The following is a 17,921-nucleotide window of genomic DNA, read 5'->3' as shown; positions in this document are numbered from 1 at the left end:
CGCACCTTTAACCTAAGAGGTGTCCAACAATTGCTCACAAGGAACATCAGCCTTTAAATGGTTTTCCAGTTGTTGCATCCAGACCATCAAAGCCCGAGCCACATCTGTTCCTGCTACCGAGGGTCGAAGTGCTCCTGCTGAGGTCTTCCATGCGGACTTAACATAGGTATCAGCTTTTCTATCCAGAGGGTCACACAGAGTGCCTACATCCTCAAATGGCAGGGCAGATTTTCTGGCTGTCTTGGAGACTGCCACATCAATTTTGGGGCAATGGTACTAAAGAGTAGAGTCCTGCTCTTGAAAGGGATACAGATGCTGAAAGGAAATCGAGATAAGGAGTTTTTTATCCAGCTTCTCCCACTGCTCCAATACTAACTGTAAACCTGTAGGAGGGAAAAAGGGCAATAGGGTCTTACCCGGTATGAAGGTAGAGAGACAGGACAGAAAGAGATACACTCACCTGGTAGGGTTGTGCCAGTCACAACCCCCTATGATCGCATGTGAGTGGTTTTATGTGGTTTAGCAGCGGCCCCGGAAAGCAGGTTATCATATAAATCAAATAGAAAACTGGTTTTAAATGCTGCGCTAAAAACCACAGATGCTGTAGATAAAGAGATTTCCTTTATTTCACAGTTCTACGCGTTTCAGAGACATCTCCGTCTCCTTCCTCAGGAAAAGAAATCATATGATTTGATATGATTTCTTTTCCTGAGGAAGGAGACAGAGATGTCTCTGAAATGCGTAGAACTGTGAAATAAAAAAAATCTCTTTATCTACAGCATCTGTGGTTTTTAGCGCGGCATTTAAAACCGGTTTTCTATTTGACCAATACTAACTGTGTAACCTTTGACTGGACAGGGAAGGAGCATTTTTGTTTATGCTCCAACCCACTGAATATAAAGTCCTCCAGGGATTCCGGGCCCTTGTCATCCACCAACCCCATTGTGGAACGGACTGCCTTAACCATCCGGTTAATATCGGAAGCCGAAAACAGGGTCTGCCTTCCATGTCCTCATCCGAGGTAGACAAGGCAGAAGACTGGGAATTGGAAGATGATGATTCAGAGGATCCCCTTGTCCGAACCTTCATCTCTTTCTGGGGATCTGCTAGTACTGGGATGTGCAGGATCAGGCCGAGGTAACCCACCCAAAGCATTCTTTATCTCTGCCCTGATGACATGCCGGAGATTGCTATTAAAATCCGGGGCCCCCTCGGCTATCATCTTCTGGATACAGGCCTGACATAGATTTTTATCCGATCCTGGGGGCAGAGGAGTTCTACATAAGGGACATTCTTTATTGTGAACCTTCTCTGTCCTTTTCTTGGGTCTATCCTAAGGGACAGAAGACAGAGAAGGGATCAAGTAAGACCCCATAAGGCGTCACTTATGCCCTGAGACCGAGGCTGTAACAGGGTTCTTGTGGGAGGCAGGCGGAGGACTCCTGTGGGAGCCTTTTGACCGCCGGGCACTACTGGAGTGGCTTGCTCCACTCTCTCTCCGTCTGGATGGTGATGACGGTGACGGCTGCTGCTGGGAAAGCTCCTGATCGTCCATGGTGCACCACGACAGAAGCAGAGACTGTGTCTACAGGAGCATTTTATGGGAGCAGCGGTGGGCAGCGCCATCTTCCGGAGCCCGCGCATGTGCATAGCACACTTCCGGTATGACATCATTCCAGCCAGACCCGGAACTCAGCTCACACCGCCAGCACAGCGCGTTCTCCTCCACGCCAACGGATCCTGACCGCCGCCTCTGGTCTTCGGCGTGACCCGCAGCCGCGTGACCTGTTACTCCCGTAATCCGGCGTGTCCACTGTCAGCATCATGCTTGACAGGACACAGACTCGGAGGCCAGCGTATCAACTGCAGGGATACCCCAGCAGGACACAGACCTGGCCTGATTTTTTAAAACCGGCGTATCAACCGTAGGGGTACTGACCCCCACAGGACACAGGACCGGCATGGTATACCGGCGTATACAACTGCCTGGAATCCCAAGCAGGACACAGTCCTGGTATGTATGACTGGCATATCTACTGCAGGGATTCACCCTTCCCAGGACACAGACCCAGACATGAGACCGGTGTATACAACTGCCGGGGATTAAAAAAAAAAAAAAAAAAAAAAAAAAAAAAAAAACAACAAAAAACACAATTTTAAATTTTCACGGCCCAATATTATAAAATTCTGTAAACCATCAGTGCTTTCAAGATGCTCAAGACATTCCTAGATAAATTCCATTAGGGGTTTACTTTCCAAAATGGGGCACTTGTGGGGGAGGGGGGGTTCCATTGTTTAGGTACATGAGGGGAGCTGCAAACGTGACATGGCGACAGCTAACGATTTAAAGCCAATTTTCCAATCCAGAAGTCAAATGGTGCCCCTTCCCTCCTGAGCCCTCCCGGATGCCCAAACAATGGTTTTCTACCACATATAGGGTATCCACGGAATCAGGAGAAATTTCACGACAAACTGTATGGTGCATTATCTCCTGTTAACCTCGTGAAAATGCAAAATTTGGTGCTTAAGTAAATTTTTGGTGGGAAAAAAGTAAAATTTAATTTTTTTCCTTCCACATTGCATTAGTTCCTGTGAAGCAGCTAAAAAGTTAATAAACTTATTGAATGTGTTTTTGAGCAGTTTGAGGGTTTTTGGAAAGGTGTCATTTTTGTTTTTTTCCCGTCACACAGGCCTTTCAGTCACTTCAAATGTGATGTGGTACTTAAAAGAACCCAAAAAACTGGTTTGGTGAATTTTGTTGAAAACATGAGAAATTGCTGAAAAATTTTTAATGTACAAAGTGGCTCAGTTCTTAAGGGGTTCAAAAAAGAAAATACACAAAACACCCCAAACCACACAAACACCTCAGATATGGGCCATTCCAGCAATGTTGGTGCATTCACATCACATCGTTAAGTCACACGAGTGCTGCAAACTATAAGCGCCTGCTGGAGGGTTGTAGACTTCACAGTTGTTGGACAGAACAGTGGCTTCTGATCATGTAAGCACCACAGGCAATGTAACATGAGTGCTAGGCAACACAGCAGCAATATCACTGGAATGGCAGAGGTTTGGCAGGATGTGCCTTGTTTTTTTAAAAATTTAAAGTGAACCTGTCATGTGCAATATGCACCCATATCCATGAGCAGTTCTGGGTGCATATTGCTAATCCCTGCCTAACTGTCCCTGTATACATTAGCATAGATAAAGAGATCTTTACAAAAAGTATTTCTAAAGATCTTTCATCATATGCTAATGAGGCCAGTGACTAGTCACAAGGACGTTAGTTCCCTTGGCTAGTCGGCCCCCTTAGCATGTTAGCACATTCCTGTGGGCGTGCTAACATGGTAATTAATGCACAGCATCAGAGGCATGGTTGCTTTCACCTCTGCTGCCACCTCTGGTTTTTGGCTCAGTGCGCAAGATCAGAACATCTCTGGACGTCTCTATCATAATATGTCGCAGGTTACAGCACAACATCCTAGGAAATCATTACATAAAAGTATTGTAATGTGTAACTTTGATTTCAATGTCGTGTAACGCATGTCCCTGTATAGTCTTAGCTTAAATGACATTTGGAGGGATTTTAAGATTAAGCACAGGGTTATATAGGTCTTTGACTTACCAAAAGCAGACGTGAAATCTGGGAGATTATTTGCCTGTCCTAAATGCAACTTACCTGCTGATGATCTCCATGGGTTGTGGATTGTCTGGTTATGAACTCTTTGTACTATAATCAAGGGTTTGGCAAATACCCATGGGGGATGGACTGGGTTCCCTCACCACAACTATTCCACTATTGAAGTGGAAATAATGACAAAACGTATAAAAAACATACAAGTAACCCTCCTCATCTTTGATGATGATAGCCAAAAGGATCCTGTGTAAAACTTTGGTTGGAGGTTTCCATCCCCACATACAGGAGTTAATAGCACAACATTGCCCAACAGTGGACAGGCAAGATGCTGAAAAGAACAAGCAGGTCTAGGCAGGCAAATATTTACAGGGAGGAAGCAGTAGTTTGATTTGAAATTTTGTACGGGAAGGAAATTGGTCAAATAATGACTAATGTTTTTCATGGTATAGTAGTATTTGAAAATTTAAAGGAGACATTGGGTAGCCTAAAAATAGATAAGATACTTAATTTTGATCTATTTTGGATATTCTGGGTCCCCTGATTAACTCTCTTAAAGCAGTTGTCTTGTGTGGTGACACACGATTCAAGTTACCTCACTAGTGGAATGCACAAAAAGAAAACTTATGATAGAAAGACTTTACCACTCTTCTAGTGTTTGGAACCACTCTAGGTTTGGCTAATAATGAGCCAAAATACTACCATTGATTGACGTCTTATTATTTACAATCTAGATGTAAATATAAAAACACAAATTTAGAAAAATCCTATTAACTTTGGTATCTTATTTTATCAAACTACTTACCTGCTGCAGTTCCCATACTCTGTTCCATATGCGTTGTTTGAAACGCTCTTGAATCCATGGGGAAGTTCTGTCCACTCTTCAAAATGAACACCTGTCCCCAAGGAGTATGTTCCTTTTCCACATGGAGTACATTCTTGCACAGCCATGTCTAGGTATTGCCCTGCAGCACAGGAGAAGGCTAGGGAACAAAACGGCAATTAAAACATGACCATTAGATGACTGCATTGAATGATCACCATTTTAAACAGCTGGAGGTTCCCACAGTATCCCACCTGTGACCACAGGTAAACTGATTGTTCTCATTGTTCTCACGTGAACTCATTCAGTTCAATGAGACCTGCATCTCCTAGCAGAAAACTGCAGCTTTATTTTACCAAGAGATGCAGATATGGGCTGAAATTTATACACCAAACCTGTATCTTCTGGCATAAAAATCATTTACACTCGATGCAGTTTTGGTGCAATGTTAATGTGGTTTTCTGGCAGAAGCTGCAGATTTAGTGCAAGTATGTGGTGTATAAATTCCAGCACCATATCTGCATCTCTTAGCAAACCCCTCCCCCCACACGGTTTTCTGCTAGGATTTGCAGGTCTAATTGAACTGAATGCATTCACCTGAGGTGAGGTCACTGAGTTCAATGTGGTCACCTGAAATCAGTTTACCTGCCGTCACCGATGGGGTACCGTGGAAACCTTCAGCTGTGACAGCAGATAAACTGAATGACTTCACCGCTCACAGCTGCGGCTCAGTCTCTGCCTGAAGCAACAGCGAGTGGCCATGTTTTCTAATGTAACAGAGCCGGGATCTTCATGGGACCTCATGTGGATTATGTCAGAACTGGATGTTTGGGATTAATAAATTGGAGAAATAATTTTTTTTTGTATTTTATTTCAAATAAAGGATTTTTTCAGTGTTTGTGTATTTGTTTTCACTTACAGTATTAGTAATGGGGGAGTCTCAGACGCCTCCCATTACTAATCTATGGTTTAGGGGCAGCAGTGAGCTGTCATTCATTTACATTACCTCATTTGCCACCATACCGGGCAAATCGGGATGAGCCGGGTCAAGTGCCAGAATTGTCACATTCAATGGGTGTGACAATTCTGGGCGGCTGCAAGCTGCTATTTTTAGGCTTCGTCATGGCTGGGTATCAAAATTGGGGGGACCGTGCCCTGTTTTTAAAAATTAAAATAATTTGTTTTTTTTAAAAAAAAAAAAGAAGCCACCTAGGGTCCCTCTAATTTTGATACACAGCCAAGATAAGCACATGGCTGGGGGCTGCAGCCTGAGGCTGTATGCTTTATCGGCACTGGGTATCAATATATGTAGGACCCTATGCCAATTTTTTTTTTATTTATTTTTACACTCCATTAGAGGACCCAGACAGTGTGTTTGATTCCAACCAATCACAGACACCAAGACACAGGTTAGGGGCACAGTCTGACTGCAACCATAGACGTCAGGACTGCTGGGGGAAGCAGTGAGTATGTATTAGGGTTAATGAGCAGTCCCAGAAACAATGTAACAGCCGCGCTGGAGACTGTAAGCAGTAGGCCGTTTCACACATCCGGCATTTCGCCGGATTGCCGGATCCGGCACACTCCAGTACAGTGTAATACTCGACCAGTGGCAACTTATGATGACCAGAACGCGGTGATGAGAATTCTAAAGAAATACTGGGGGATACTAAAACAGGATAAGGATATTGTGGGTACGATCCATCCACACCGGCTGTTGCATTTAGAAGAGGACTTAATATCCGAGACCATGTGGTAAAAAGCCCCTATACACCCCCCCCCCCTCCCCCTGATTCAAGTAGGGACAGCATGGTTGCAACAAAGAGAGTGGTACATTCCAATTTAAATCTTGTAAGTTTTGTAACTATATAGATGTAGCCAAAAAATGTAAAAGTGCCAAGAGGGGCAGAACTTATAAGAATAGAGGGTTTGCAAACTGTCGTACACAAAAGGTAAATTTATCTCTTCATATGTAGCTGCCCAAAAAACTATGTGGGTAAAACAAAAAGGCTATTAAAACACACACACACGTTAATGTGCAATATACAAGACACACTAAAACATATATAGAATAACAGTGCAATCCTCAGCTAATAATGCAAAGTTCAGCTTAACAATTCGTAGACAAACATGGAGTTCTGAACTCAAGGGTATAAGGAAAATCCACCCTATTTAAACCAGCCTTCCATCATATGGATCCCAATATTTCTGATAACCATATATCAAGATGGATAATTTTATATATAAAACTGGTTATCTAGTGGTCCCAGATATATTACAGAAGGCAGGGTTGAACAGAAAAACGGATTTACATCACATCAGTCATATTCACAAAGGGACATATAGTGTATACACCATTAATGAGGATATCTTCAATGAGCAATACTTAGCTTCATATATTAAAGAAAGTCCTTGATATATATCACACTAGGCAAACCACCAAAATCCAATATTCAGCGTTTTTGTGGACATATCTACCAATGTTAGTCCATTTGCTGTATGGAAAAGGTCCGCTTCAAAAAGTCCTCCTTAATGTGATTGTAGCCAATAAACGCCCGCCTCGACACGTTTCCCTGTTATACGGTTCATCAGGAGGCCCAAGATAGACAGAATTAAAAACCAAATGTCCAGATGCCAAGTCCCATAGTGTGCACCACCCAGAAGAGCAGATAATCCCTGGTCACAGACAATGCTGTAATAACATCAGTCAGGCAACACACAGGAATGAGGCACACAGGAAAAACAAATAGCTGAAAAGTGGGGCGAGGAATATTATTTGGCCCCTTTACTTTCAGTGCAGCAAACTCACTCCAGAAGTTCATTGAGGATCTCTGAATCATCCAATGTTATCCTAAATGACTGATGATGATAAATATAATCCACCCGTGTGTAATCAAGTCTCCGTATAAATGCACCTGCTCTGTGATAGTTTCAGTGTTCTGTTTAAAGCACAGAGAGCATCATGAAGACCAAGAAACACAACAGGCAGGTCCGTGATACTGTTGTGGAGAAGTTTAAAGCTGGATTTGGTTACAAAAAGATTTCCAAAATGTTAAATATCCCAAGAAGCACTGTGCAAGCGATCATATTAAAATGGAAGGAGTATCATACCACTGTAAATCTACCAAGACCCAGCCGTCCATCCAAACTTTCACGTCAAAAAAGGAGAAGACTGATCAGAGATGCAGCCAAGAGGCCCATGATAACTCTGGATGAACTGCAAAGATCTACAGCTGAGGTGGGAGAGTCTGTCCATAGGACAACAGTCAGTCATACACTGTACAAATCTGGCCTTTATGGAAGAGTGACAAGGAGAAAGCCATTTCTCAAAGATATCCATAAAAAGTGCTATTTAAAGTTTGCCACAAGCCACCTGGGAGACACACCAAACATGTGGAAGAAGGTGCTCTGGTCAGATGAAACCAAAATTAAACTTTTTGGGCACAATGCCAAACGATATGTTTGGCATAAAAGCAACATAGCTCATCAGCCTGAACACACAATCCCCACTGTCAAACAAGGTGGTGGTGCATCATGGTTTGGGCCTGCTTATCTTCAGCAGGGACAGGAAAGATGGTTAAAATTGATGGGAAGATGAATGGAGCCAAATACAGGACCATTCTTGAAGAAAACCTGTTGGAGTCTGCAAAAGACCTGAGACTGGGACGGAGATTTGTCTTTCAACAAGATAATGATCCCAAACATGAAGCAAAATCTACAATGGAATGGTTCACAAATAAACGTATCCAGGTGTTAGAATGACCAAGTCAAAGTCCAGACCTGAATCCAAATCGAGAATATGTGGAAAGAGCTGAAAACTGCTGTTCACAAACACTCTCCATCCAACCTCGCTCAGCTCGAGCTGTTTGCAAAGGAAGAATGGGCAAGAATTTCAATCCCTCGATGAACAAAACTGATGGAGACATACCCCAAGCGACGTGCAGCTGTAATTGCAGCAAAAGGTGATGCTACAAAGTATTAACATAAGGGGGCCGAATGATATTGCACGCCCCACTTTTCAGTTATTTTTTTAAAAAGTTGAAAATAAGCAATACATTTCGTTCAACTTCACAATTGTGTCCCACTTGTTGTTGATTCTTCACCATAACATTAAAATTTTTATCTTTATGTTTGAAGCCTGAAATGTGGGAAAAGGATGAAAAATTCAAAGGGGCTGAATACTTTCGCAAGGCACTGTATATAAGGTACAATTGATGTTTATGTGATACACGTCCTGCTGTCTAAATTTGAGTATATGATAGAGGTAATAATTATTGCTCTTTTGTGGCAGAATGGTTTCATATGAATGTGAAAACTGAATAAGAGCGGCAATCTAAACCAGCGTTTGCCATTTGCTGTGATAATTAAGGTAACCTCCTCTTTATCTATGGTGTATAATGTGTGTGATTACTGTCTGGTTAATTAAGAAGTTCGTTTTTTTGCTAAATAGATAAACCCGGTAAATCTCAGCTGAATTAATATATTGAATAAGAAGGTCCCCAGTACCGGTTGGCCTTTCAGGCGACATTATGGATTGACATTTGTAATGGGTCAGTATATTCTATTGTGTAGTATTGATCTGACCAACACAAGCTGGATATTTTTGGTGGTAACAATGGTTCCCTTTCTTTTTACTTTTTCTAGATTGTGAGTTGCTATATTTCTCAAGGATCTTGGTGATATGCCCCTGATGAGCCCCTATAGCTTACTGTACAAGAAGGGGGCGAAATGCGTAGGAGATACTTGAAATAACTGTAGCCAAAAGTCTATATACAAAAGTGTTTAAAAATTATCTTTGATACAGGCACTTGACTGACTATGCTTGACTAATTGACCGTTCTGTCCCAAGCTAAATGACAATAGAACATTAGACTATTGTTGACTATTCGACCCTTTAGAATGGTACATACACTATATCTTGTGGGTTCCCCCTTTTGGTGATGCACTTTACCCACTGTTAATAGGAGCACTGAGGCTGCTAGATAGAGAAGGGGCATTATAGAAATTAGTCGATGCTGAACGGGGGAGTCATTCGATATTAGGACGCCAACCCCCGTATTCAGGTAGGGGAAGTATAAGGTGTGACAGAAATTCCCACCTGATATTCTTTCCCACTTGTATATGTAGATTCAAGTGTGTACATTTATTATATGTACTATGTTTGTAGCATAATTGTCCAATAAAGTAATTGTTTTTAAGGTAGTTTATAATTGTGGTTTGTGGTTGATAAACTCTACCTTGGTATCTTAAATCGGTATTCAGTGTAACACTATACAATAGCATCGCGGCAAGCTCCGGTCACATGCTCTGGTCACATGACAGCTTGTGACCAGAGGTTTCCGCGATGCCATTTGTACTGTACACTGTACTGGAATGTGCCGGATCCGGCAATCCGGAGAAATGCCGGATGTGTGAAATGGGCCTAACTGTCTTGCTTTATTCTTTATTTTCTTTTGCAGCCCCCCTAGCCCTTACAAACACATTAGTTTTGCCTCCCATTGAATTCAATGGTGTTCGGATATGTTTGCTGAGCTGTTCGGCAAACACTGAGAGAGTTGGTGAACTGGAAACAGGTTCGCTCATCTCTACTGAAGAGCAGATACATGTAATTTTTAATTTTATGAGAGGAAATAGCAAAAAATACATTTTTCAAAATCTGTACAAAATGCCAGAGCAATCATTTTCACACACACCTTTTGACAATAAACTTTACTTATTGTTAAAAATACTTTCAAAAGTTTGGGTTTTGTTAAGAAAAATCAATTGAAAACTCCATGCTGTAATGAACTTACAACACTCCGTTCCTTTGACTGGGTCTGGCAGTCCGGTGCACAGTCCTTGGGTATGAGGGACAGCCACACGCCATCTGGTTCCTTTGCTGTCACATTCGGTGTATTCATAATGGTATTCTGACTGGAAAACAGTGAAAAAGAAAAAAAAAAAGTTCAGTGTCAAAAAATACAATTTTAAAGTAAAGATCGTTCCAAGATTCCTCCAGGCATTTTTTTGAATCCTCTAACAGCTAAAGATGTGACTTCTACATGCAGACTTTCCAGTATTTTACCACAGACTAAGCAAACCATTATGGGACACTACAGTTTGGGAGGGGTTTTTTTTGTGAGATTTTTTCGGAATCCCTTTTCTATTATCACCGAGTTCGGATTACAATTCGATAGAGCCTGGCACTGCTGTAACGCGCTTCACATACATCTGCCTTACATTATGTTGCTTATTTGGATGTTTTGGTGCCAGTGAGCAACTTTATTACTTTTTTTATTATTTTAACTCCATCATGACTATGCGAGTTTTCATTTTTCTGTTTAATGTTTTCTCCTCCCTTTGTTTCCAGAGATATAACTATTTTTCAAATCAACGTAGATGGATTGAAGTTGTTGTTTTGAATTATAGCATTCACTTTACCATACATTGTGCTGAAAAACAGGAAACAAACAAAAAACAAACCACAAAACACATGTACAATAATATGTAAGAAAAAAACAAACAAAAAAACCCTTTTTTTCCTATTTTTTTGTCTTTTGTCTTTACATTGTTCACTGTATGGTAAAAAATGGCCTAGCAACATGATTTTCCCAATATAGTTAGAGATACAAGTTAGTTATTTTTCCTTTTTTTTTTTTTTTTTTTTTTTTTTTAAATGGAACAGAAAACAAAGGCTGACATTTTTAAAGGATTGTCTGGTCTAGAATGAAAAGTCTGCAGTCACTCAGTGTCTACCAGACTTGTGTGTCCTTCCTGCATGGCCACTGTGAGGATGCATCGCTGGACTATTAGGTCGTCACAGGGTATTGTGCAGTCTGCCCTTCTGTGCAATATCCGCCTCCTCCTTGGTTATGGGTCCCCAACTACATGGTGTTGCCTACATCAGCCAATAAAATTCTAGATACACTCTGCACCACACCCACCAGGCACACCAGTACACGACCTGAGTGGAATAGGGTCGCCCACTTGGGGGGGGTTGGTTATAGGGGAGGTCAGGAGTGTCAGTCAGTCAGAAAGAGAGTGAAGTGTTGGAAGTGAAGGAGAGAGGTGGTCAGGAGCCGGGCTCCTTGGAATCAGCTAGGTAGCAGACTGTGGTCTGGCCCTAGTAGGAGCTAGAGCCCGGTCACACGGGATCGTGACAAGGGGCACGGAACTGTCGAGGAGGACACCCGGCGGCCTTGTGCCATCACTGGGCTGGGACCAGGATACGACAGGGTACATGGACCCTAGGTCAGGGAGTAGCTTCTGGCAACCTGACAATTTACCCGACGAGAACGGAGCCTTCAAGATCCGCTCTCCACCCATTCCAAAATTGGGGTACTAGCTCAACGAGGGGGACAGGACTTTCCACTCAAACGGTCCAGAAAATCCCAAGCGTAAACCCTGAGAGCAAGCTCCCACAGTTAGCCACACTGCAAAGCGGGACCCGACTAGTTCTATACTACCGGGACCAACAGAGAAGTGAACTAAGTGCCAGGAGGAAGGTCACAGATCACCAGGCAGCACCATTGGGGACAGGACCCAAACTAGCTCCCCTCAGCGGTAGAGATGTACCGCCCCAGCGTTAGCAGCCAAGACCGCTCGGATCCGGATCCGCGGTGGCTCGAGAAGTCTCCAGACCCGGAAGGGGTTGCGCGGTCACTCGAAATAAAAGGGGGGTATTTACAGGGGGTTTTGTGTTCAGAGTTCGTGACGCCACTCACGGTGTATGGTAAGGTGGGATACCACCGCTGCTGTTGGGAGCGACCAGTGGCGATGGGATGGCAGCCAGGTGTTTAACCCCTCCGTGGGTAGGGGTAAAATGCCCCGGGGCTTGGTGAGGGTGAAGTGGGGATACCGTTGGGGAAGAAAGGGTCACTGCGTACTCACTCAATCCAATAACGCTGACACCGACAACTTGTAAACCGAAATTCTGAGCACCGCTGCAGCAGGGAGGGAGCACGTCTGGATCCCGTGCCCGATGGTGTTGCTTGTTAGCCTATGACCTTTTCCTTGGCACTTTCTTTGCTGTTTGGCCCCCATAGTATAGAACTAGTCGGGTCCCGCTCACCCGTATGGCTAACGAAGTGAGCTTGCTCTCAGGGTTCACGCTTGGGATTTGCTGGACTGTGTATTGGGAAAGTCCTATCCCCCTCGTTGCGCTAGTACCCCGATTTTGGAGCGGGTGGAGAACGAATTTTGAAGACTTCGTCCTCGTCGGGTAAATTACCAGGACGCTTGAAGCTACTTCCCGGCCTAGGGTCCACGTACCCCGCCGTGCCCTGGCCCCTACCCGATGATGGCTCAAGGCCGCCGACTGCCCTCCTCGGCAGTTCCATGCCCCTTGACACGATCCCCTGCGACTGGGGTTCCAGCTCCTACCAGGCCCAGACCAACGTCTGCCACCTAGCAATAACAAGGAGCCCAGCTCCTGACCTCTCCTCACGAGAGTCACCACTCAACTGAACTGCTCCTGACCCTCCCTTACCAACCCCCAAGTGGGTAGCCCTATTCCCTTCAGGTTACTCATTGGTGTGTCTGGTGGGTGTGGTGCAGAGTGTTTCTAGGGTTTTAATTAGCTCGTTATTAGCAACACCAAAGGCTAGGGACCCGTAACCAAGAAGGAGATGGCTATCATGCAGAAGGGCAGATTGCACAATACCCTGTGACGACCTGATAGACCAGGGCGTCACAGCGGTATCCAGAACTTTGGTTTATGCAGTTGTTGGTGTCAGTTACTGGACTGAGTGAGTGCGAAAGTGACCTCCTTCTCACCCAACGGCATTCCCCCTACCAGTGGAGGGTTCTAACATCCGGCTGCCCCAGTCCATCGCCCCCGGGTACTCCCAACTGCAGCGGTGGTACTCCACATTGCCACACACCACGAGTGGGGTCACGAACTCTAAACATAATCCCCTGTAAATACCACCCTTCATTTGAGTGGCCGCACGACCCCCGGGTCCGGACGCCCCTCGAGCCACCGCGGATCCGGATCCAAGCAGCCCGGCTGCTGACACGGGGGCGGCACACCTGCGCCAAGCACAGTGGTCAAGTGTGCAATATGCATGCTCCTGGACAGAATCCGACTAGCGGGTGCAGCCTCGCTCAATACCAATCAAACAAAATGAGGTGTATGGTATGTTCATTGAGGGGTCCAGAACCGCGCACTGAGCCCTTGGTTAATTCAAGGGTGTACAGATCAACATTTATTTACATATGAAATTTTACTATCCAACTTTGGAAATAAAATCTTTTCTGCAGGTATGAGTGTTACATGGGCTCAATCCCCTATAGGATTAAGTAGTTTAATATGATGTTGTGGAGCTGAAAGACTCCCTTCAAAATGATGTTCTCCTATAAAGCTCAGTTAAATGCGGAGCTTCACAGGAAGGATAAGATATTAGCCATTGGGGCATTCAGAGTATGGTTGTTATGAAAACCCATCAATACCCTGTGATCACACCATTTAAAGGGCACCAATCACCAGGATTTTCCCATATAACCTACAGTCAGTTCTATACTGATACTATCATGCTGTTTCTATACATACCTTTAGTTGTCAGCTTGGATATATTGGTTTTGAAACAAAAGTAAAGTTTGTAACATGAACAGCTTTTTGATTGGCAGCAGCTGCCAATCAGCTAATAGCTGGGGTGGGTTTTGATATCGATTTCTGCCCCCCCCGCCTGTTCCTCCCCTAGCTTTTATTTATGCTAATTCCATTATAGAAGTGTTTTACTAATGGTTGTGACTAAATGAAAGTGGCTAGAAGAACCTTGTTGATGTCATACCCATGTGACCAGAAGGGGCGGGGCCTCAGCCAACATAATGTTGCTTCCTGGTATCAGCTATGCTGGCTGAGGCCCCACCCCTTCTGGTCACATGGGTATGACATCAGCACAGGTCCTTCTAGCCACTTAGTAAAACGCTCTATAAAATAATTAGCATAAATAACAGATAGGGGGGAGACGGACAGGCAGGGGGGCAGGAATCACTATCAAAACCCACCCCAGCTATCTGTTGATCGGCAGCTGCTGCCAATCAAAAAACTGCTAATTTTACACACTTTACTTGCTTGTGTTTCAAAACCTATACATCCTAGCTGACAACTAAAAGTATGGATAGAATCAGCCTGATAGTGTCAGTATAGCACTGACTTTAGGTTATATAGGAAAATTGTGACACCCTGGACTAGCCAGGTAGTCACAGATAGACCCCCGCACAACACCTGTCCCCCAATAAGGCAACACCAGCCAAACCATAAAACCTAGTCACCTCCCTCAGAGCTTGATGGACACACCAGGGGGGCAGAGCCAGGCGCCTGGCCATGCCCACTGAGGAGTTCAGAGGGCCTGAGGCAGAAAAACAGTCAGAGAGTTCAGTTTTGAGTGTCGAGCAGTGAGGAGGTCAGGCCTGTAGTACAGGCCTGTGACAGTCTGACAGGTGCCGGGGTTGGAGCCCGGGCACCTTTGGCTAGGAGGCACACGGTGGCCTAGCCTGCAGGAGCCGGGAAGATGGCTCAGTGGAACCGTGGTGGACCGGGACAGGGTAGTGGCCAGCCGGTACCGACTTGGGGAACTGACTCGGAAACCGGAGCACACAGGGGGGTACTCAGACCCTGAAACGAGGTCCAGAACCGACTGGACTGAGTTCATTAACTGAAACAAAGAGGAAAAGGAGTTTTACAGGATTCATATAAAAAAAACTTTATTGATATAGGATGTTAAAACCAATGCCAATACATAAGTGCAATAGAGTGATTACAATAAAAGCTGCAAACACATGACAACAAATAAGGGGAGATGGGCTGAGCTCAAACCAGTGCTGGAAAATGCACTACCTTTGCACTCCCAAAATGTATCCTCGCAGCTATTGGAAAAGCCAAAATGGCAAAACAGTAAATCTCAGCGGGAGGAGGGGAGGGCAAAGAGGTCTATATTTACCAGTCAACGTAACAGCGCTGGAGCAAGCAGGCGGTAGGAGGGAACCCCCAAGAACATCCGACGTACGTTTCGCGGTATTATGCTTGCTTAATCATGATCACCATCCATGATTAAGCAAGCATAATACCGCTAAACGTACGTCGGATGTTCTTGGGGGTTCCCTCCTACCGCCTGCTTGCTCCAGCGCGGTTACTTTGACTGGTAAATATAGACCGCTTTGCCCTCCCCTCCTCCAGCTGGGATTTACTGTTTTGCCATTTTGGCTTTTCCAATAGCTGTGAGGACACATTTTGGGAGTTCAAAGGTAGCACATTTTCCAGCACTGGTTTGAGCTCAGCCCATCTCCCCTTATTTGTTCTCATGTGTTTGCAGCTTTTATTGTAATCGCACTATTGCACTTATGTATTGGCATTGGTTTTAACATCCTATAACAATAAAGTTTTTTATATGAATCCTGTAAAACTCCTTTTCCTCTTTGTCTCAAATGATTAATAGAGTAGGTAGTGAGCCTTTGCTCTCATGGTATTGCAGGGCCACATTTACACTTCAAAATGTGCCATAAGCCTTTTGTTGTATTAACTGAGTTAATTAACTGATTGCGGTCTGGACTATAGGTCCTTTCCCACCCAAGTCCCGACTGAAGACAACAGCCCACCGAGGGGGATAGAAAGCCACTGCACAGGCAGAGAGATCCCATGGGCCAGCGTCTGCGGGCAAAAGGGCTCTCCCAACATACACAATGCCGGGGAGCGGACTACCGTCGCTGAAGCGCAGGCAGCCCAAATACACTACACGGTGCAGGACAAAGGCCAAGACCACCGAACCGGGTGGGGGACCAGACACAGCCGGCTGCGGGCACCGACCATCAACTTTGTTTACCAGAGACCTGTGTGTCAATAACAATGAGTACAACAGTGCCATCCGGCCACACACCGCCCTGCACCGCCTAGCTAGTCTCCCCAACGGGTCCCGGGGCCATCATCCCTGCTCACAGAGGGGTTAACATCTTGCTGCATAACCATCTCCCCCGGGTGTCCCGTAACTGCAGCAGAGGGGTCTACCTTCACCACAACCCGTGGGTGGCATCACAAACTTAAACACGGCTCCGGCCGTGCACCTACCTACCAACCCCCTAAGTAGCGCCAGCACCCTTTCAGAGCGAAGTGACCCCGGGTCCGGAGGCGTTCGAGCCACCCACCAACGAGCCCGGATCCGAGCGGCTTGGAGGCAGCCGAGCGCGGGGCGGTACAAAATCATGGTCAGCTGATTAATAGCCCCCATTTAAAAGGTTAACCCCTTCTAGACGTGGGCAATTTCCTCTCTTTTTTCATTGTCATTTTTAACTCCTTCCAATAAACATAAGCATCGTCATATGAGGGCTTGTTTTATTGTGGAACAAGTTGTAGCTTGCACCTTTTAACAAACTGATAGGGGTTTGTGTTTTTTTTTTTGTTTTTTGTTTTTTTTAAACTGTAAGCCTGACATCAGTAGTATGCAAAGTTTTTGAGGGCATTTTAAGGGATGACATGCAAAAATATATTGCAGAAAATAATATGATAACTGACAAACAGCATGGATTCATGAAAGATAAGTCGTGTCTAACCAACCTGTTGGGGTTCTATGAGGGGGTAAGTTCAAACCTGGATATTGGTAATGCAGCTGATGTGATTTATTTGGACTTTGCAAAGGCATTTGATACTGTACCACATAATAGCCTTATACTAAAGCTCCAGAAGCAAGGACTAGGGGACACAATATGCAACTGGGTAAGGAATAGAGATGAGCGAACCGGTCCCGGTTCGGCTCGAGGTCGGTTCGCCGAACGGAGGTCCCGTTCGAGTTCGGCTCATCGAACGTTCGACGAACCGAACTCGAACTGCATAGGAAACAATGGCAGGCAATCACAAACACAGAAAAACACCTAGAAAACACCCTCAAAGGTGTCCAAAAGGTGACAAACAACTCACAACACAACACAAACACATGGGAAAGTGACAAGGACATATACTCATGCGAAAACAAAACAGCTGGACAAGGAAAAAGAGGAGGACACACAGATATAGGCATGGCACGCCCTTCTAAAATCATGTAAAACACTGCAAGGTGACTCCAAGCGTAGTCTCCCTTTTTTCCAAAAATTGTGCCCCACACACACCCACCCCTTCAGTGGCAGCACTTGTGCCCTAGTTGTACACTTCACAGCTAGATTTGCATCAAACACATTCAAAAATACGCTATTCTTAACCGTCCCCAGGATGACACCGGGGTAGGCAGCAAAGTCTTTCCTGATCCCAGCTCTGTTCATCTTGGATCATTTTTAAAAAACACAGCAAGCAAGGGTTACTCCAAGCGGAGCCTCCCTTTTTTCCAAAAATTGTGCCCCACACACCCACCCATTCAGTGGCAGCACTTGTGCCCTAGTTGTACACTTCACAGCTAGATTTGCATCAAGCACATTCCAAATCCACAAGCATTTACTCTCCCCAGGATGACACAGGGGTAGTAAATTCCTTCTGGATCCATGACTTGTTCATTTTGATGA

The 17,921-nt window shown here is 44.8% G+C and overlaps 1 protein-coding gene across 2 annotated transcripts in view; it reads right to left on the bottom strand.

Annotated features, from left to right (window-relative positions):
• Positions 1–17,921, bottom strand: part of ELAPOR1 (endosome-lysosome associated apoptosis and autophagy regulator 1) — a 231,190-nt gene that overhangs the window by 119,427 nt on the left and 93,842 nt on the right. For both annotated transcript variants that reach the window (XM_075335810.1, XM_075335811.1), the window contains exons 2-3: positions 10,250–10,370; positions 4,440–4,617 (exon numbers count right to left, since the gene is read on the bottom strand). In XM_075335810.1, the coding sequence (XP_075191925.1) occupies positions 4,440–4,617; positions 10,250–10,370 (299 nt within the window). The remainder of the gene's footprint in view (positions 1–4,439; positions 4,618–10,249; positions 10,371–17,921) is intronic.

Source organism: Anomaloglossus baeobatrachus, chromosome 2, assembly GCF_048569485.1.
Source record: "Anomaloglossus baeobatrachus isolate aAnoBae1 chromosome 2, aAnoBae1.hap1, whole genome shotgun sequence".
Taxonomy (NCBI): domain Eukaryota; kingdom Metazoa; phylum Chordata; class Amphibia; order Anura; family Aromobatidae; genus Anomaloglossus; species Anomaloglossus baeobatrachus.
This window is presented reverse-complemented; position numbering and strand designations above follow the sequence as displayed.